The sequence below is a fragment of the Microcaecilia unicolor genome, chromosome 1, assembly GCF_901765095.1.
Source record: "Microcaecilia unicolor chromosome 1, aMicUni1.1, whole genome shotgun sequence".
In the NCBI taxonomy this organism is placed as follows: domain Eukaryota; kingdom Metazoa; phylum Chordata; class Amphibia; order Gymnophiona; family Siphonopidae; genus Microcaecilia; species Microcaecilia unicolor.
The window spans coordinates 673,448,272-673,464,361 of NC_044031.1; the positions used below are offsets into that span (position 1 = coordinate 673,448,272).

At 42.6% G+C, this 16,090-nt stretch overlaps 1 protein-coding gene across 1 annotated transcript in view; it reads right to left on the reverse strand.

Annotated features, from left to right (window-relative positions):
* Positions 1-1,950: 1,950 nt before the first annotated feature.
* The window catches only part of LOC115460605 (synaptotagmin-5-like), a 70,381-nt gene continuing 56,241 nt past the window's right edge, over positions 1,951-16,090 (reverse strand). Inside the window, exons 4-5 of the mRNA XM_030190365.1 lie at positions 8,566-8,732; positions 1,951-4,145 (exon numbers count right to left, since the gene is read on the reverse strand). Coding sequence (XP_030046225.1) covers positions 3,999-4,145; positions 8,566-8,732 — 314 coding nt within the window. The 3' untranslated portion in view covers positions 1,951-3,998. The remainder of the gene's footprint in view (positions 4,146-8,565; positions 8,733-16,090) is intronic.

A 16,090-nucleotide genomic window follows, 5' to 3' on the forward strand; every position in this document is an offset into this window, starting at 1 on the left:
ATAAATCAAATCAATGATTTTTAAACTATATTTGAAATGTAAAACACCAGCATGAGGACTGTAATAATGTCTAGGTCAGACATTACTTGTTATTCACCTCAGGTCGAACAATTCCCCTCCTGGCCATTAGGTGTCAGTAAGTGCCCACTTTGTTGGTTATTATTAGTCAATCATATTCCTTCTTCGTGCCTTAAGAGCTGAGCCATGGCATGCATGCACACTTACTCTAATAGTGGCTACGTTCATATTGAGGAACTGTGACTGCTAATAGGCATTCTTTCTGTTGGATGCAAGATCAAGCAGACATGAACATCTCTCTATATAAAATGCACCTCCAACGTTCTAATGAAGCCTCCACAAGTCCCAACGTTCTAAATCCATGGTGGTGTAGATCAAAATTTGCCCATGAGTGTTTGCCCCGACCTTGCATCAAACGTGATGACATCAAGGGCGGAGCAATGGCACTCAACCAATCACATCGCTATGCTCTCGAAGTCATCACGTTTGACACGAGGGCGGGGCAGACATCAATCTACACCACAACACAAACGTTGGAACTTTTGGAGGCTTCAAAAGAACGCTGGAGGTGCGTTTTAAATAGAGAGAAGAGAGACGAAGAAAACCAATAGGTGGCTGAAGGGGGGGACAGGGGAGAGAGCACAATCGCTGGGTGGATGCAAAGGAGGAAGACTGGGGGGGGGGGCAGGGGCACAGCACAATCACTGGGTGGCTGCAAGGGGGGCAGGGGAGACAGCAGAATTGCTGGGGGGGGGGACCAGGGGACAGACCAGAATCGTTGGGTGGCTAAAGGGGGTGGGCAAGGGAAACAGCAGAATCGATGGGTGCTTATAGGGGGGGGGCAGGGAAGAGAACAGATTAGCTGGGTGACTGGAGGGGGGGCAGGAGAGAGAGCAGAAACGCTGGGTGGCTGCAGGGGGAGACAGCAGAATCGCACACACTCTCTGCCTCACACACACACACTATCTCTCTGTCACACAGACACACTCGCATGGTGCTGCAAACCACGCAGAGGGGGGGGGGGAGAGGCAGGGAGTCCTGAAACCACAGGGGGGGGGGGGGGTCCTGAGACCACAGAGGGAAGGGGGAGGTATCTCTGTCACACACACGCTCTCTCCATCGCACACACTCTCTCCGTCGCACAGACTCTCTCACAGTCAGTGTCTTTCTCTCACACAGTCTCTCTCACACACTCTCGGTCTCACAAACTCCCTCAAATACACTCTCTTGGACTCAGAGAGTCGGTGTATTGCACACATACTCTTGCACACTCTCTCTCACACACAGTGTATCTGTGTGCAACACACTCTCTCTCACAGTCACTGTGTCTCACATACACACTCGCACACACTCTCTGCCTCACACACACACTCTCTGTCTCACAGACACACTCTCTCTCTGTCACACACACAGTCACTCTCACACATACTCTCTCAAGCAAACACACTCCCAGGAAAACCTTGCTAGCGCCCGTTTCATTTGTCTCTGAAACGGGCCTTATTTACTAGTTATTAATAATTTAAACACATAACGTTCTCTATAACGGAATAACACAGTCGCACAATAATCTGACTCTTTGCATGATAGAATCTCTAGTATTTACAATGAAATATAAGTACAAAGCAATATTGATACACCACCATTATAGGCATCAGCTCAAACAGGAGAAAGTTCCATTTCTGGGTTCATGTGCTCATTATAGCATTCTCTCAGATAGTGCACAAACTATGAAGTTAAGGTCTATGGCTAAAACACTACAAATTTCCCCCAAAACTTCTTTTACAATGCACACCAACAATGCAATCAACGATGCAACCAAAGGATCCCCAATGGAAGGCTTAAAAGTTAATAGTTCATATTAGGTAGACACAAATCCAGAGGCAAAAATATAGCTGAGAGGCTGCTCTTAAATATAATAAAATTCCTGTTTATTGGTCTCTCCAATAAAGTACAAATATATACAGAAGAGTGAATAAGAAAACAAGGCAAATAGTCCATAAGAACAAAGTGAAACAGATGCAAAAGGTACTCAAAAGCTTCAAATGATTAGTAACTCTTGGCCTCCCAGCTCCTACATGTTTCATGTCTCTTCTCAGATAGCACAGTTGTAAACCCTTACTCCTCTCTTTGGTGCCTTTATTGTACTTTAATCTGGTCAGTAGTGCCCCTTTTTTCTTTATTAGTCCTTCACAGCTATATTTTAGCTTTTTGGGCATGTGTTAAGCTCTGTTCTTTACTCCTTTCACTCTCTTGCTTATAAGCCAATGACACTTCTCTCCATTGTTTCACTCTTTTGTGCCCCTTTTCTCTTAAAACAGGCCAGTTGATCAAAACCCAAGTTGGGCCCTACCTTCTATCTCTTTAAGGTATCAGCACTCACTAGCTTCACTATTCCCAGATTTCGATGCTCGATGCTCAAAATTCTGGCACTGTACGGAACAGCGCCGGAAAATACCGCCACAAGAGTGCGCAAAAATAACTCCCTAATGCTCAGTGCTAATAGTAAGCAAACAATTGCGCACTGTTAGTGTTGAGCATTAGGAAGTTAAGCAGCAGGATTTACAAGAGCTGTGTGTAAGCAAAGGGCTCATTCCCAGTCCAACGGGGTGGGGGAAGGCAATGCAGCAAAGGCAGAAGGAACTGGGCTCGAGAGCGAGGGTCAGTGAAACAGGAGTTGGAGACTGCAGCAGCCTGCACATCCTTGTGCCTCTCGCATGGCCTCCCCACAACCCCCTCATATTCCCATACCACGCCAGCTTCAGTTGCCATAGGAGAAGGGGACTCCCTTGCTTCCTTCAAAATTAACTCCTTCAAATTCCTCGAAAACTCTGCATCTGTCCCTGACATGTCCCTCTGTACAGGAAAAAGACTGACTACATGGGAAGGAAGGGGACTTCCACTCTTTCACCTTGCTGGACAAGAGAGTAACACCTGCTCCGAGCTGGCATTGGGTTTTGTGCGGCAAGGGCACCCTTCTTCAGGGTACTGTTTTCTGTGCATCAGATGGAATGTGAAATGACCTCATTATAATCCTTTTGCATACGATTAGCACTGATTACTGGTGAGCTCTTGTTTGCCATGGTAAGGGCCTTCTGCATTAAGTGCTCCTGCATTAAGATTTTGCAGGCCTTACATGCTAACCTGCAAAAAACAAAAATGAAAATGCCCTAAAAAACAAAACTGCTAAATTTTCAGGAAGTGCACAGGAAATTCCCATGTTAAGTTGCTTACCTGCAAATTTCACAGTGTTTTAGTGAAATGGTACCTAAATTTAAAAAAATCTAAAGTTAGACTCCCATCATAGATGCTGGTTTTGTTGAACTGCTTTGTGAGTCTGCAACTGTCTTAAATGGCTTTGCTGTTAGAATGCAAATTTGAGAACAAAATAGTGGGTGGGGGGAAGATCCTCAGGATGTCCTCCTGAAACTGCTTGATCATGGTATGAGTGCAGATCTCGCATTGGCTCCAAAGAGTTAGTGAAAGGCGCAGCTAGCCTGGAGTTGTCCCTTTGCATATAGGATCCTGCAGTTCCAATTCCCTTAAGAAAAGCAGGAGAACAAGTCTGGAAATTCAGAAAGAGAATTTTAACTCTCTTAACATGTTCTTCATGGCCAGCAGACTTCCATTGAGAGGTTTGTATGCTTGGAAGAATGTTTGGTCCCATCCTTCAGTGGATATGAATCAGGAGTGGGTGACCATTCCAGAGCTCATTTGGGTTGAATCTACAGGAGCGGCACTATGGATATAGAACCAACTGAAACCAGCAATGCAGGAGAGGCCTCAAAACTACAGATATGAAGAAGCTGCATCTGTTTCTTTTGCACCAGCATGATTGTCAGGTATAGTGTAACTGTCACTGCTTAGGTTCCAAATAATGAAATATTGTTCACTCAGGTCCCATTCTTCCAAAACAAAGTACCACTGCATTCAGGCCCTGATTGGGGCAAGTCTGATATAAATCTGCTGGCTGGCTCTGGAAATTACTCATTTGGTTGAAGAGAATGCCATCGGGCTGATTCTATGTGACCCCGGCTGCACATCTCCTTCCAGTGTACGAACCCTGACCCTGGAGCACTGGGACCAATCAACACACGGCCCAAGGCACAGCTACGTTTGTAGATGCGACCCTTGGAAAGAAAAACAAAAGATCGTTAATCACCCCTGCTGGAATTCAGATACTTATCTTTTAACATTTAACACAAAATTCTGGGGTGGGGATGAAAGACATTTATGCACAGTTACAAATTAAACATGTGACGGGTAATTCTATAAACCAGACTCTAAAATTCATACGTCCATCTGTGTTCATAAATGTTTAGAATATTAGTATATATGTGGGTAGGTGTGCACTGATATATGCCAATCTGTTGCCCAGTCCGTATTCTGTAAATGCATGACTATCTTAAACAGTGCATGTGGTCTTTACCTGCCTTCATTTTTCTCTGTTTCTATATTTGCAAGAGGGTGTACACATGAGCAGAGCACAGGCCAAACACAGCTGGAGCTCTCACTTACTAGTGTAACTTACTGGTGTGCTGGTCACATTTAGACGCCTTGCACGTATGCCAGCTGTATGGCTGGAGTATGTGCTGACACCTAAACATTAGGTGCACCAATACCAGAACCTAAGTGGCCAGTTTTCATTATAGAAGAGGGCTCCTACCACCTGCCCTCAGGGCGGCTAAATGGAGGCAACCAGTTCTAGAATAGCCCCCTAAGTAAGTCATCCTACGGTTTATAGTTTATTAAGTTTTGCTATACCGCCATGATTAACTGTCAGATCTAGGCGGTTTACAATAATTCAAAAATTGACAGACTAAAGGGGTCTTTTACTAAGCAGCGGTAAACGCAACGCAGGCTTACTGCTCGCTAATCCGGAACTATAGCCCAACGGTTGTTCCCACCCCCCGTACATGCCATTTCCGGTGCTACAAAAATATTTTTTAATTTTTGTAGCACTGGTATTTACCCAGAAGTAATCGGGCAGTGCCGCATGCTGTCCGGGTACTGCTGAGTTAGAATGAGAGCCCTTACCGCCACCTCAATGGGTGAACGGTAAGTGCTCCCTGCTGAAATGACCATATAGCAAGTGGTTCACTTACCGCACGGCCATTTCTTAGAAAAACAAATGACAGACTTTTATCCACTACGGTAAAAGGAGCCCTCAGCATGTGTCAAAAATACTTGCTGATGCCTATGAAGGCCCCCTTTTACTGCAGCTTAGTATAAGGGGCCCCAAGAGAAGGAAAGGAACTACAATAGCATTTGACAGGAAAGGCATAACAGTCATATCAAGGAACATGAATACTTAAGGGAAGTGATACAGGGAAACAACTGGGAGGCAGCAGAATTAAGAGAGTTAAGGGGGAGGGGGAGGAAATGACATGATAGCAGCAACCAACCCTGGTGACAAGCGACCTATGGTAGGGCAAAGGGCTGGATGAAAAGCCAAACCTTTAACCCTAATTTAAAATTCTTGAATGAGGACTCGGCACGAATATGTAGGGGGAGAGAATTCCAGAAAGATGATGCGGCAAAAAAGAAGGCATAATTTATTTATTATTTATTTGTTAGGATTTATTTACCGCCTTTTTTGAAGGAATTCACTCAAGGCAGTGTACAGTAAGAATAGATCAAACATGAGCAATAGGCAATTACAACAGTAAAAATATTCAAATAACAATACAAAGTATGGCATAGTATACAACTTACAATGTCAACACAATACGTAATAGAACATTTTAATTGATAGTGAAGGGTATAAGCAAAGATGTAACATACAGATAGGTAAGAGAGTAAGAAGAGTTAGAAAGTAAGGTGACTGATTTAAAGAAAGTTGCTCATGAGGTCAGAGAGATGGTTAAATATTATCTCAACTAGGGTAGGAGTGGATAAATTCCTTGTAGATTCTAATTGTGCACGTTTTGGGCCAGGTAGAACCAAATGGTGGTCATTTATGGAATGAAGAAAGTGGACTGGAGAGTACAGGATAGTAAGAGAGGATAAATGTTACAGGAGGAGATCAAGCCTATGGTGTATATTTTATGAAGGAAAGTTCATGCCTTCCCTCCTTTATAGAATAATAACATAATTGGGTATCTATGTGCACATACACTGCTGTGAGCCTTTATGCAAGCCATAGAGCTGCTACAAGTGTGTCCACCTATGACCCAGAGATATGATAATGTGCCCTGCCCAGGCTCCGCCCATGTATACGCCCATCTGCAAACTACGTGCTATCACAGATACATGCCTACTTGCTAATATATGTACGTATGTGGGTGCACACATAGACATGTCTTTGCAAGTATTTATGCATGGAACTGGCATGTAAATGTTAGTGCTCCTTTATAGAATTACCCTATGGGGTTGACATTTAGTGAGACTGTCCAGGTAAAGTTTCTGCATAATTGTGACTGGAAATCCAGCGGACATAGGGGCCGATGCTCAAATCCAGGTAGAGAAGAGCATAACACAAAGCCCATAATGCAGAAAGGAACACAAAGAAATAGCGAAGTGATGCTAAAAAAAGCCCAAAACATAAAAATCTTAGCATAAGTGAAATACATACCTCTAGTTTGGGCACAAGCATATATGCCAGCCATAAATTTGCAGCAAGTGCCCAAGTCTAAATGCCAGAAATATGCCTGTAACTTTTAGTGTACTATTAGTTACAAGCATAACTTACAGTATTCTATAGTATTCTATTAGTTATGTGCATAATCGTGAGTCCCGCCCACACTCCACCCAAACTCCGCCTACGTATACACCCATCTGACAAATACATGGTATGGAAAATATGTGTGTATTTACAGAAGAGCGCTTAGGCAGGGTTTCTTAACCCTGTCCTTCGGAACTCCAAGCCAGTCTGGTTTTTAAGATATCTACAATCTATTTATTACAGTGGAGGCATTCATTGTGGATATCTTGAAAACCAGACTGGCTTGGGGGGGGGGGTTGAGAAACCCTGGCATACCGTGTTTCCCCGAAAATAAGATACTGTCTTATATTAAATTTTGCTCCCCAAGACCTGCTAGGTCTTATTTTCAGGGGAGGCCTTATTTTTCGGGGAAACATCGGGGTCACCCCCCCACCCTCGATCGGCGGCTCCCCCCCTCGATCGGCGGCTCCCCCTGCCCTCAGTCGCTCCCGGAATTAACCTCTTAAATGCTTCCTTTCACCATTCATCTTCGCACTCGCCGCAAGCAGCAGGGCAGGCCACTCCTTCCTTCCATGTCCCGCCCTCGCCTGACGTAACGTAACGTCAGGCGAGGGCGGGACACGGAAGGAAGGAGTGGCCAGCCCTGCTGCTTGCGGCGAGTGCGAAGGTGAAAGGAAGCGGTTAAGAGGTTAGTTCCGGGAGCGACTGAGGGCGGAGGGAGCCGCTGATTGAGGGGGGGAGCCGGCGATCTCGGGTGGGGGGGTGACCCCGATTTTTCCCCGAAAAATAAGGCCTCCCCTGCTAGGTCTTATTTTCGGGGGAGGCCTTATATTTTCAAATTGCAGCAAGACCTCTACTAGGTCTTACTTTCGGAGGATGTCCTATTTTCGGGGAAACACGGTAGGCAGAATTTTGGCATTATGTATGTGCAAACATACCCGTGTTATATGCCATTAATCCAGCCTATATGTGCATTACCTTACCCAAATTAAATGTTCATGGGAGAAGAGATTTCTTTTTCTGCACATACTTTAGAAAATATATGCACACATGCATAAGTTAAGCCAGAAACGTTGTGCATACCAAAGAGCAGGTGTAAACAGAAGTGTGTAAGTTCTCGGGGGTCATTTTTAAAGTGAAAGGCTACGCATACTTTTGATTTGAAAATCTGCTGGTACCCATACAGGGAAAAGTATACTTGTACTATTTAATTATGCCCATGGGGGGGGGGGGGGGGGAATTCAATAAATAGTGCTCAAAATTCAGCGCCCGAAAAAATCACCGCTAAGTGTGATTATGTTAAGCAAGCACACCTTTTATGGAATTCTGCTTAGCGCTGATTCCCGCGCCTAACTGTAGGCATCAGACTTACACTTTCCGAAATACTGAAATAAATACTGGTGCCCAAGTTAAGCGCACTGCGGCATTATTCTGTAACAATGCGTGTAACTTTTCGGAACACCCCTGACCCATCTATGTCCAGGCCTCCTTTTGAGTTTCATGGTCTTTTGAAGTTAGGCACCCTGCCTTATAGAATAGCGTGCAGTGAAATGGGTGCCAGAAATCATCAATAATTCAAAGTTTGCACCCAGTTACTGATGGTTATGAGCTTGTTGTTCAATTAAATTGTGCATGTATCTCAGGAGTGTGCCTCACTATGGGCATGCAAATTTGGGTACCCATATATAGAATCCAGTGGATAGTGTATACTGTACCCATCTATTAAAAACTGCCCTTAAATCCTTATAATGTAAAGTATGGACCAGGAAGAATAAATTGAGACTGTATATATATATATATATATATATATATATATATATATATATACATACATACACATATACATATACATATACACCCTCCCTGTGGCCTGTTTCTACTCTGACCTGTATAACTATGAACTTGATGGAGATCTGCTGCTCCTGGATGTTTCCAGCTGGCATATCGAAGAGAAACGGGGCATTCCACACTGGGTTGTAACCTGCCACTGACTTGGTCTCTTTTGTTTCCTTTAATCTTCCATCTTGGTAGAGGTGAATAACAACATAGTGATCTATAAATGAAAGGACATATTCAACTAAATGAAAACATTTGAAAGGGCAGTTTGTAAATATATGTTCAATTATTATTACCGAAAACCAATTTGTTGAGCGAGTAAACACAAAGAAATAGTGAAATAAATTTGTATTAGCACTCTCTTTGGGTACTCTGCATCTTATAGATATTTAGCATTGTCACCTGTCATTGGTTCTACTGCCATGATTTCTTTTGTATCACTGTCATCACAATTTCCAGTACAATCAATTCTTATCACTTCTACATCAACAACTTTTTCTTTTTTACTTTCTTTCACAGTCAACAGGATTCTTAGAAATACCAGCAGCAGCATCTACATAAATACTACCATCATTATCACCGCACCAGCAGTGCTATAAAAATCACCATCACAATTATGATATAAACCAAATGGAGTCAGTCCACAGACAGCTACTACAATAATCAGCGGTCTTTGTAATAAAACATATGGAATAGAGATGTGCACAGGCAATAAAGTTTTGGTTCATTTTTGGATTTTCCAGACATTTTCCTGATTTTAATATGCATTAGAACAGCTTAAGGCTCACAAATCAATAATTCATAGGTTATTGCATGTTAAATCGATTTTGTGCACACTAACATTTTTAAGGCACACTAACAAATGCATGTCCCTAAGATAGGGATAGACTTAAAGATGTAATCATACTGGGCTGGTGCACTGGGCGAACTAGGTGATGGCCAAGAACACCACAGTTTGAGGGGTGGCAGCAACACACATGCCCCATTATTGTCAGCCCATCCAACAGTGCTAAGTGCCAGCCTAGGATAAAGAAGGCTGGAGGTGGGGCCCAACAGGGCGCCTACCTGTGGCATCACACCATGCATCTGGCCAGAGGCCAGTACTCCAATTTTTTTTTTTTTTTGGGGGGGGGCAGTCCTTGGTGGTTGTGGGTACAAAGAGGTGGTAGAACATGATAACATGCAGCAGAGGAATGCAGAAGTTGTGCATGTCCAATGTGCTGTATACACATTCTATGAGTCCAGAGCAAACCCAACAAGTGTACAGAAGACTGTTTTCTAGAAGCTGCTGCTACTCATTAGTACATCTGGACATCGTAGAAGGGAGGAGAGGTGCAATGCAGTGCTGCTTATTTGTGCTAGAGCCCAGAGTACCTTTGGTAGGAAGCAGGGAAAGAGGGAGGGAGATGAATGAATGCTACTGGGCCTGGGGAGAGAGAAAAAGTAAAGTATGCAGGCGTGGAGGAGAGAGAGAAATGAGGGTGCTGCTGTGAGGGTGGGGAGAAGGGAATCTGGATGCTGTTTGGGCTGGACAGAGAGCAGGGGAGATACCGGGTTGAAGCTAGGTGAAGGTGAGAGACACTGTGCCAGAAACGATGCTGGTGACCCAGAAGATGCTGTAGGGAAAAAAAACATCCAATGGAGTCAAAGAGTTCACATCAGAAGGTTATTCAAAAAATATCAATAGAAATCAAACAAAATAAAACATGGAAAAGAAAATAAGATGATACCTTTTTATTGGACATAACTTAATACATTTCTTGATTAGCTTTCGAAGGTTACACTTCTTCGTCAGATCGGAAATAAGCTTATTTCCGATCTGAGGAAGAAGGGCAACCTTCGAAAGCTAATCAAGAAATGTATTAAGTTATGTCCAATAAAAAAGGTATCATCTTATTTTCTTTTCCATGTTTTATTTTGTTTGATTTCTATTGATAACCTTAAGAGTGGACTAATACGGCTACCACACTCCTCTATTCAAAAAATATGCAACCGTCTTTTGAGTCTACTGCATATTTTTTGAATAAAACTTCTGATGTGAACTCTGAGTCCATTGGACGTTTTTTCCTACAGCATCTTCTGGGTCAACTTCGCTGTGTTTGCCTGCTTGCATTGACCTATGCGGAGGTTTTTGCTCTTCTGTGCTTGTCGATTCCAGAAACGATGCTGCCATCAAAGGAAGGAGATACTTTTCTAGAATTTGGGAGAAAGAGAGGAAGATGCTGGATCTGGAGTGAGATAGGGACACAGAAAGGATTTTGCACTGTGGGTGAGGAGATTGTAAAAGGTAGGAATACATGCATTGTTGGGCAGGGACAAAGAAACTTTCTAAGCACTGAGCAGAAAGAGGCATGAGAAAGCAAGGAATGCTGTGCCAGAGCTGCAGATTGCAAAGGACGGAGTGCTGCTGCTGGAGCTACTGTTAAAGAAGAGGAGGAGAGAGGGGGATACTATGTGTGGGAAGACAGTGATGCTAGGCAAAGGGTGGGGGAAGGGGGAGAGGAAGAGGCTGGGGCCCTGGGGTTGGAAGGGAGAAAAAAAGCAGAGGATGCTGCTATAAAGGTTGGGGGAGAGGTTGTTAACCTGATATGGGGCCAGAGAAAGATGAGGACAGGTGATGCTGCTGCTGGGTAAGAGGAGGAGGATACTGTGCAGAGGAAGAGAGGGGGATGCTGGAAGAGGCTGAGGGAGGAGAGAGAGAGACTGGATATTGTGTTGCAGCTGCAATGCAAGTGTATGTGTGTGTGGAGAATTAGAAGGATTGAGGGCCCCTTTTACTAAGCTGTGTAGGCGCCTATGAATGCCCAACGCGCGCCAAATTAGAGTTACCGCATGCTCTTGCGGTAATTTCAATTTTGGAACGCATCTGCTACTCGCATCTGAAGAATATTTTTTATTTTCTGGCGCACGTAGCGGATGCACGCCAAATGGCATCTGATGCGTGTAGGTCCTGAATTGATGTACCGTAAACTGTCCATAAAGTCCCTGGTGTTGTGGGGACATATGACCAGTCATCGGTAGGATTGACTAGAAGGCTTTTGTCTATAAGGTACCTTATGGCCATCTGACTCCTTATTACTGAGGGCATATCTAGACTCTTACTAGTACCATAAAATCTTAGATTTTCTACAGGAATGAGAGAAGACAGAGGGTAAAGAGATATATATTTTATTTATGCTTACCAATACAAGGCAATGCAATCAGAGACATCAATTGACTTTAGGACAGAGCAACAGCACCTCTGGCAGCATCTGGGTCTTCTGCCAACCACTCTCAGATCTAGCCCTGCTTTTATACCCTCCCTCTCCATTGAAAGTAATGGGGCCCATAGACGGCTATGATAAACTTGTTTTTCAGAAACCTAGTCAACCGCAAATCCCCCTCTCACCCGCCTTTCTTCTATTTTAAGTTCCTTAATTTTGCACCTGCTATGAAAACAATTTTTTCTAACTGACACGTAGCCTTACAGTTTCCATTTCATAACTCATGTTGCAATTCATCTTCCATTTTGTATCTTCAGACTACAACTGAACTTCCATTTTAATTACAGTCTCCTTGGCCTAACTTTTCCATTTCCAGTCATCTAGACCTCCTTTTAGGCTTAATTACTAGGCCATGCTTTTCCAACAAGGCCTCAATTATACCAGCCATTGATTTTTAACATTACCAGTTGTTTTTAAGAGTCTAAACTCCAAGGTTTTGCCTTCCACCATTCCAGTGGAGGCCCAAGGAGGGCTCCTAGCTGTACCATATCTCTATAGTCCTTATTACCCAAATTCTTTACCACTAGGTCTATGGTTGGCGGTAAGGTGTCAGACCCAAAATGGACGCGCGGCAATTTTGATTTTGCTGCACGTACATTTTCGGCAAAAAATGGCCTTTTTTACAGGAACGCTGAAAAATGATTCTGTGTGTGCCCAAAACCTGTGCCTATACTACCGCAGGCCATTTTTCAGCGCACCTTTGTAAAAGGACCCCTGAGGGTCTTGAGTGAAGGTTTACTTAGAGCAAAATTATAGAGCCATTGAAATAAATCCAAGGTATACATGCACAGGAGGCAATGGGAAAGAAGCTCTGAAATGAGGGGTCATAGGCTGAAGGTGAAAGGGATTAGCTGCAGGAGTAATCCAAAGAAATATTTCTTTATAGTAAGGATGATAGCTGTGTGGAACAGCGTTTCATTGGAGATGCTGGAGATGAAGACTGTATCTGAATTCAAGAAAGCATGGGATAAGCACAGAGGATCTCTGAGGGAGAGGAAGGGACTGTAAACTGAGCGGTTGGTGTGAAAGGCCTGTACGGCCTTTTTCTGTTGTCATGTTCTATATTTATATGATAACCACCATCATAGGAAAAATACACTTACAGAATGATCAGTACCACTCTCTGACATCACCACTTCTAATCATATCAGAGAAGATAAAGTTATATAATAAGGTGAATAAATGTGGCTTAACATACTGAAGGATTTATAAAGGGAGTAATGGACATGTTTTTAACACAGGAGGAGATATACTTAAAAGGAATGGATAGTAAAATAAGCATGCCTGTGTTCGGACTCTTTATTATTACATTAAATGTAATTCCCAACCCTTCGAAATCCATAAAGAGCTGAGATGGTCATCTAGTGGAACTCTCTTTTATGATATAGTGTAATTTGCTGTGTAGAATAAAAACTAGGTAAAAGTTTCTAGCCTGGGAGTGAAAAGATGTCCTTCCATAGTTTGTAGCCAAGTTAACTTTTCCAGATGCAGTATTACAGTTTTAACCTCCTGCCACTAGAGGACACTCAATGAACAAATTTTGGGCATATTGCTAAACAAACCTCAGAGGTCCAAGACAGAAATAGGTAAGAGATTAGACAGGGCCGGCTCATGGGTGTCTGATGTCCCAGGTGAACCTTCACTCATGTACCTCCTTTCTTCCTGGGTCCAACCTCTCTCCCTGGGTCCAGCCTTTACCTTTCCTAACCCCCCATCCCACCCCAATGTTGAGCATTTGTCCTTCTCTAGTACTTCTCCCTGCTGGTATGCATGATCACCTTTCCTTACCCCCTCTCCATGTGCCCTCTTCCACATTTTTTAAATAATGCTAAGGCCTCTTTTATCAAACCGTGCTAGCGGCCCCTGGTACGGCAATGCTGATAATGCCTATTCACTTTGAATGGGCTTGATCGGCATTGCCACGCAGGACCCACTAGCACGGCTTGATAGAAGAGGCCCTTAATTTGTTATATTAAAAAGTTGTTTTCTGAGATAAATGAAACACACACACATAAGTAATTTGACGTTTTTAGAGGGAGGAAAGGGGTCTTAGTGATGAATGCTGAGAATGGAAAAGGGGCTAGTGAATGGAAGTAAGGAAAAGTATATGTGATTTCTCCCTCCCCTGTTCTCATTAATGACCTTTCTAAAATCCTTTCTTCAAAAACAATGAAATTAACTTTACTGTACTTCCACAAAGACATTTTTTTATTTATGCTGTCTCATCCTCCTTCCCAAGCTCCCCATCACAGCACTAACAATTTCCTCCCTTCTCAACCCTTAGAAACATGCATGTAAACACATGCACATAGGTGCACAAGTAAGTGCATATACATATGCTAGCATAACGTCTGAGCCTTATTCTGCAAATCCATATTGGCTTTGTCTCATTAATCCATGCAATTTTTGTTCTTTATAATAGTCTCTACCATTTTGCCCTGCACTGAAGTCAGGCTCACCGATCTATAAATTCCCTGAACACCTCTGGAACCTTTTAAAAAATTGGCTACCCTCCAATCTTCTGGTTCCATGCTTGATTTTAAAGATAAATTACATATTACTAACAATAGTTCTAAAGTTCATCTTTTAATTCTATCAGTGCTCTGGGATGAATACCATCCGGTCCAGGCAATTTGCTACTCTTTGATTTGTCATATTGTGCCATTACATCTTCTAGGTTTGTAGAGATTTCATTCAGTTTCTCTGACTTGTCAGCTTTGAATATCATTTCTGGCACAGGTATCTCTCCCAAATCTTCCTCGGTAAAGACTGAAGCAAAGAATTCATCAAATCTCTCCACTATAGCTTTATCTTCCCTGAGTGCCTCTTTTATCCCTCAGTCATCTAGCAGTCCAACTGATTCTTTTGCTGGCTTCTTGCTTTTAATATACCTAAAAAAAATCTTTACTATATGTTTTTACCTCCAACTCAATACTTTTTTCAAAGTCCCTCTTTACCTTCTTTATCAGCACTTTTCATTTGACGACATTCCTTATGCTATTTCTTATTATTTTCATTATGCAAAAAAACAGAAGAAACCAGTCTTTGCAAAAAAAAAAACAAAAAAAAACAACAATAACCAAAACAGCGAAGATGACTAATAAAAACAGAACCAAAAATAAAAAATGTATATAAAAATATGTAAAAAAAAAGACAACACTTCAAATATGAAAACTAAAAATATTTATTGACCATAAAAATAATGCAGAATACAGTAGAACAGGACTCGACACAGCTGTGTTTCAGCCTGTAAGGCCTGCGTCAGGAGTCTTCTCACCATATAAAGTGTCTTTCTTTAATTCTATAGCGGATGTTTTTTTAATTAATATAGACCAGAGATGCTCAAGTAGGCGTCTCGCATCTATGAAATCTCCGGTCTATATTGTTTCGAGTGATTTTGAGCAACACAAGTTCCCTGAAGAGACAACTAGAGAGTTGTTTATACAGACATTCTTAATACAATTCACCTCCAAGCTGTTCTACATATTAATTTAAAAACATCCGCTATAGAAGTAGAGAAAGACACTTTATATGGTGAGAAGACTCCTGACGCAGGCCTTACCGGCCGAAACACAGCTGTGTTGAGTCCTGTTCTCCTGTATTCTGCATTATTTTTATGGTCAATAAATATTTTTAGTTTTCATATTTGAAGTGTCGTCTTTTTTTACATATTTTTTTATTTTTGGTTCTGTTTTTATTAGTCAACTTCACTGTTTTGGTTATTATTATTCTTATTATTGTCAGTCAGATCCTTCTTACATTTTCTGAAGGATTTTCTTTTAGTTCTAATAGCTTTCTTCACCTTACTTTTTAACCATGCCAGCTGTTGTTTGGTCTTCCTTCCTCCTTTTTTAATACATGGAATATATTTGGCATGGGCTTCCAGTATGGTATTTTTGAACAGCATCCAAGCCTGATTTAAATGTTTAACCTACACAGCTGCTCTTCTAAGTTTTTTTTCACCATTCTTCACCAGGCAGGTAGGTGACCATGCGATCCTCATGTCCACCAGCCACCCAGCTATCTACATGCCTAATAATTGAATCACCAACTACAACAGCCATCCTAACCCTTCCCTCCTGGGCAGACACTCCTAGAAACACATCCTCAGTGCGAGAGGATATTGCATTCCCTGGTGGGCTGGTCCTGGCTACAAGATTACTTCCAGCTGCACCAGGGTGATGCTCTCCTTTTAGAAGACCTCCCTCCTCCATGGCAGCACAGGGGCTGCCAGACTGTAGGTGGGACTTCTTTACAACGTTCCTGTAGGCCTCCTCTATGTGCCTCTCTATCTCTTTCAGCTCCTCCAAGT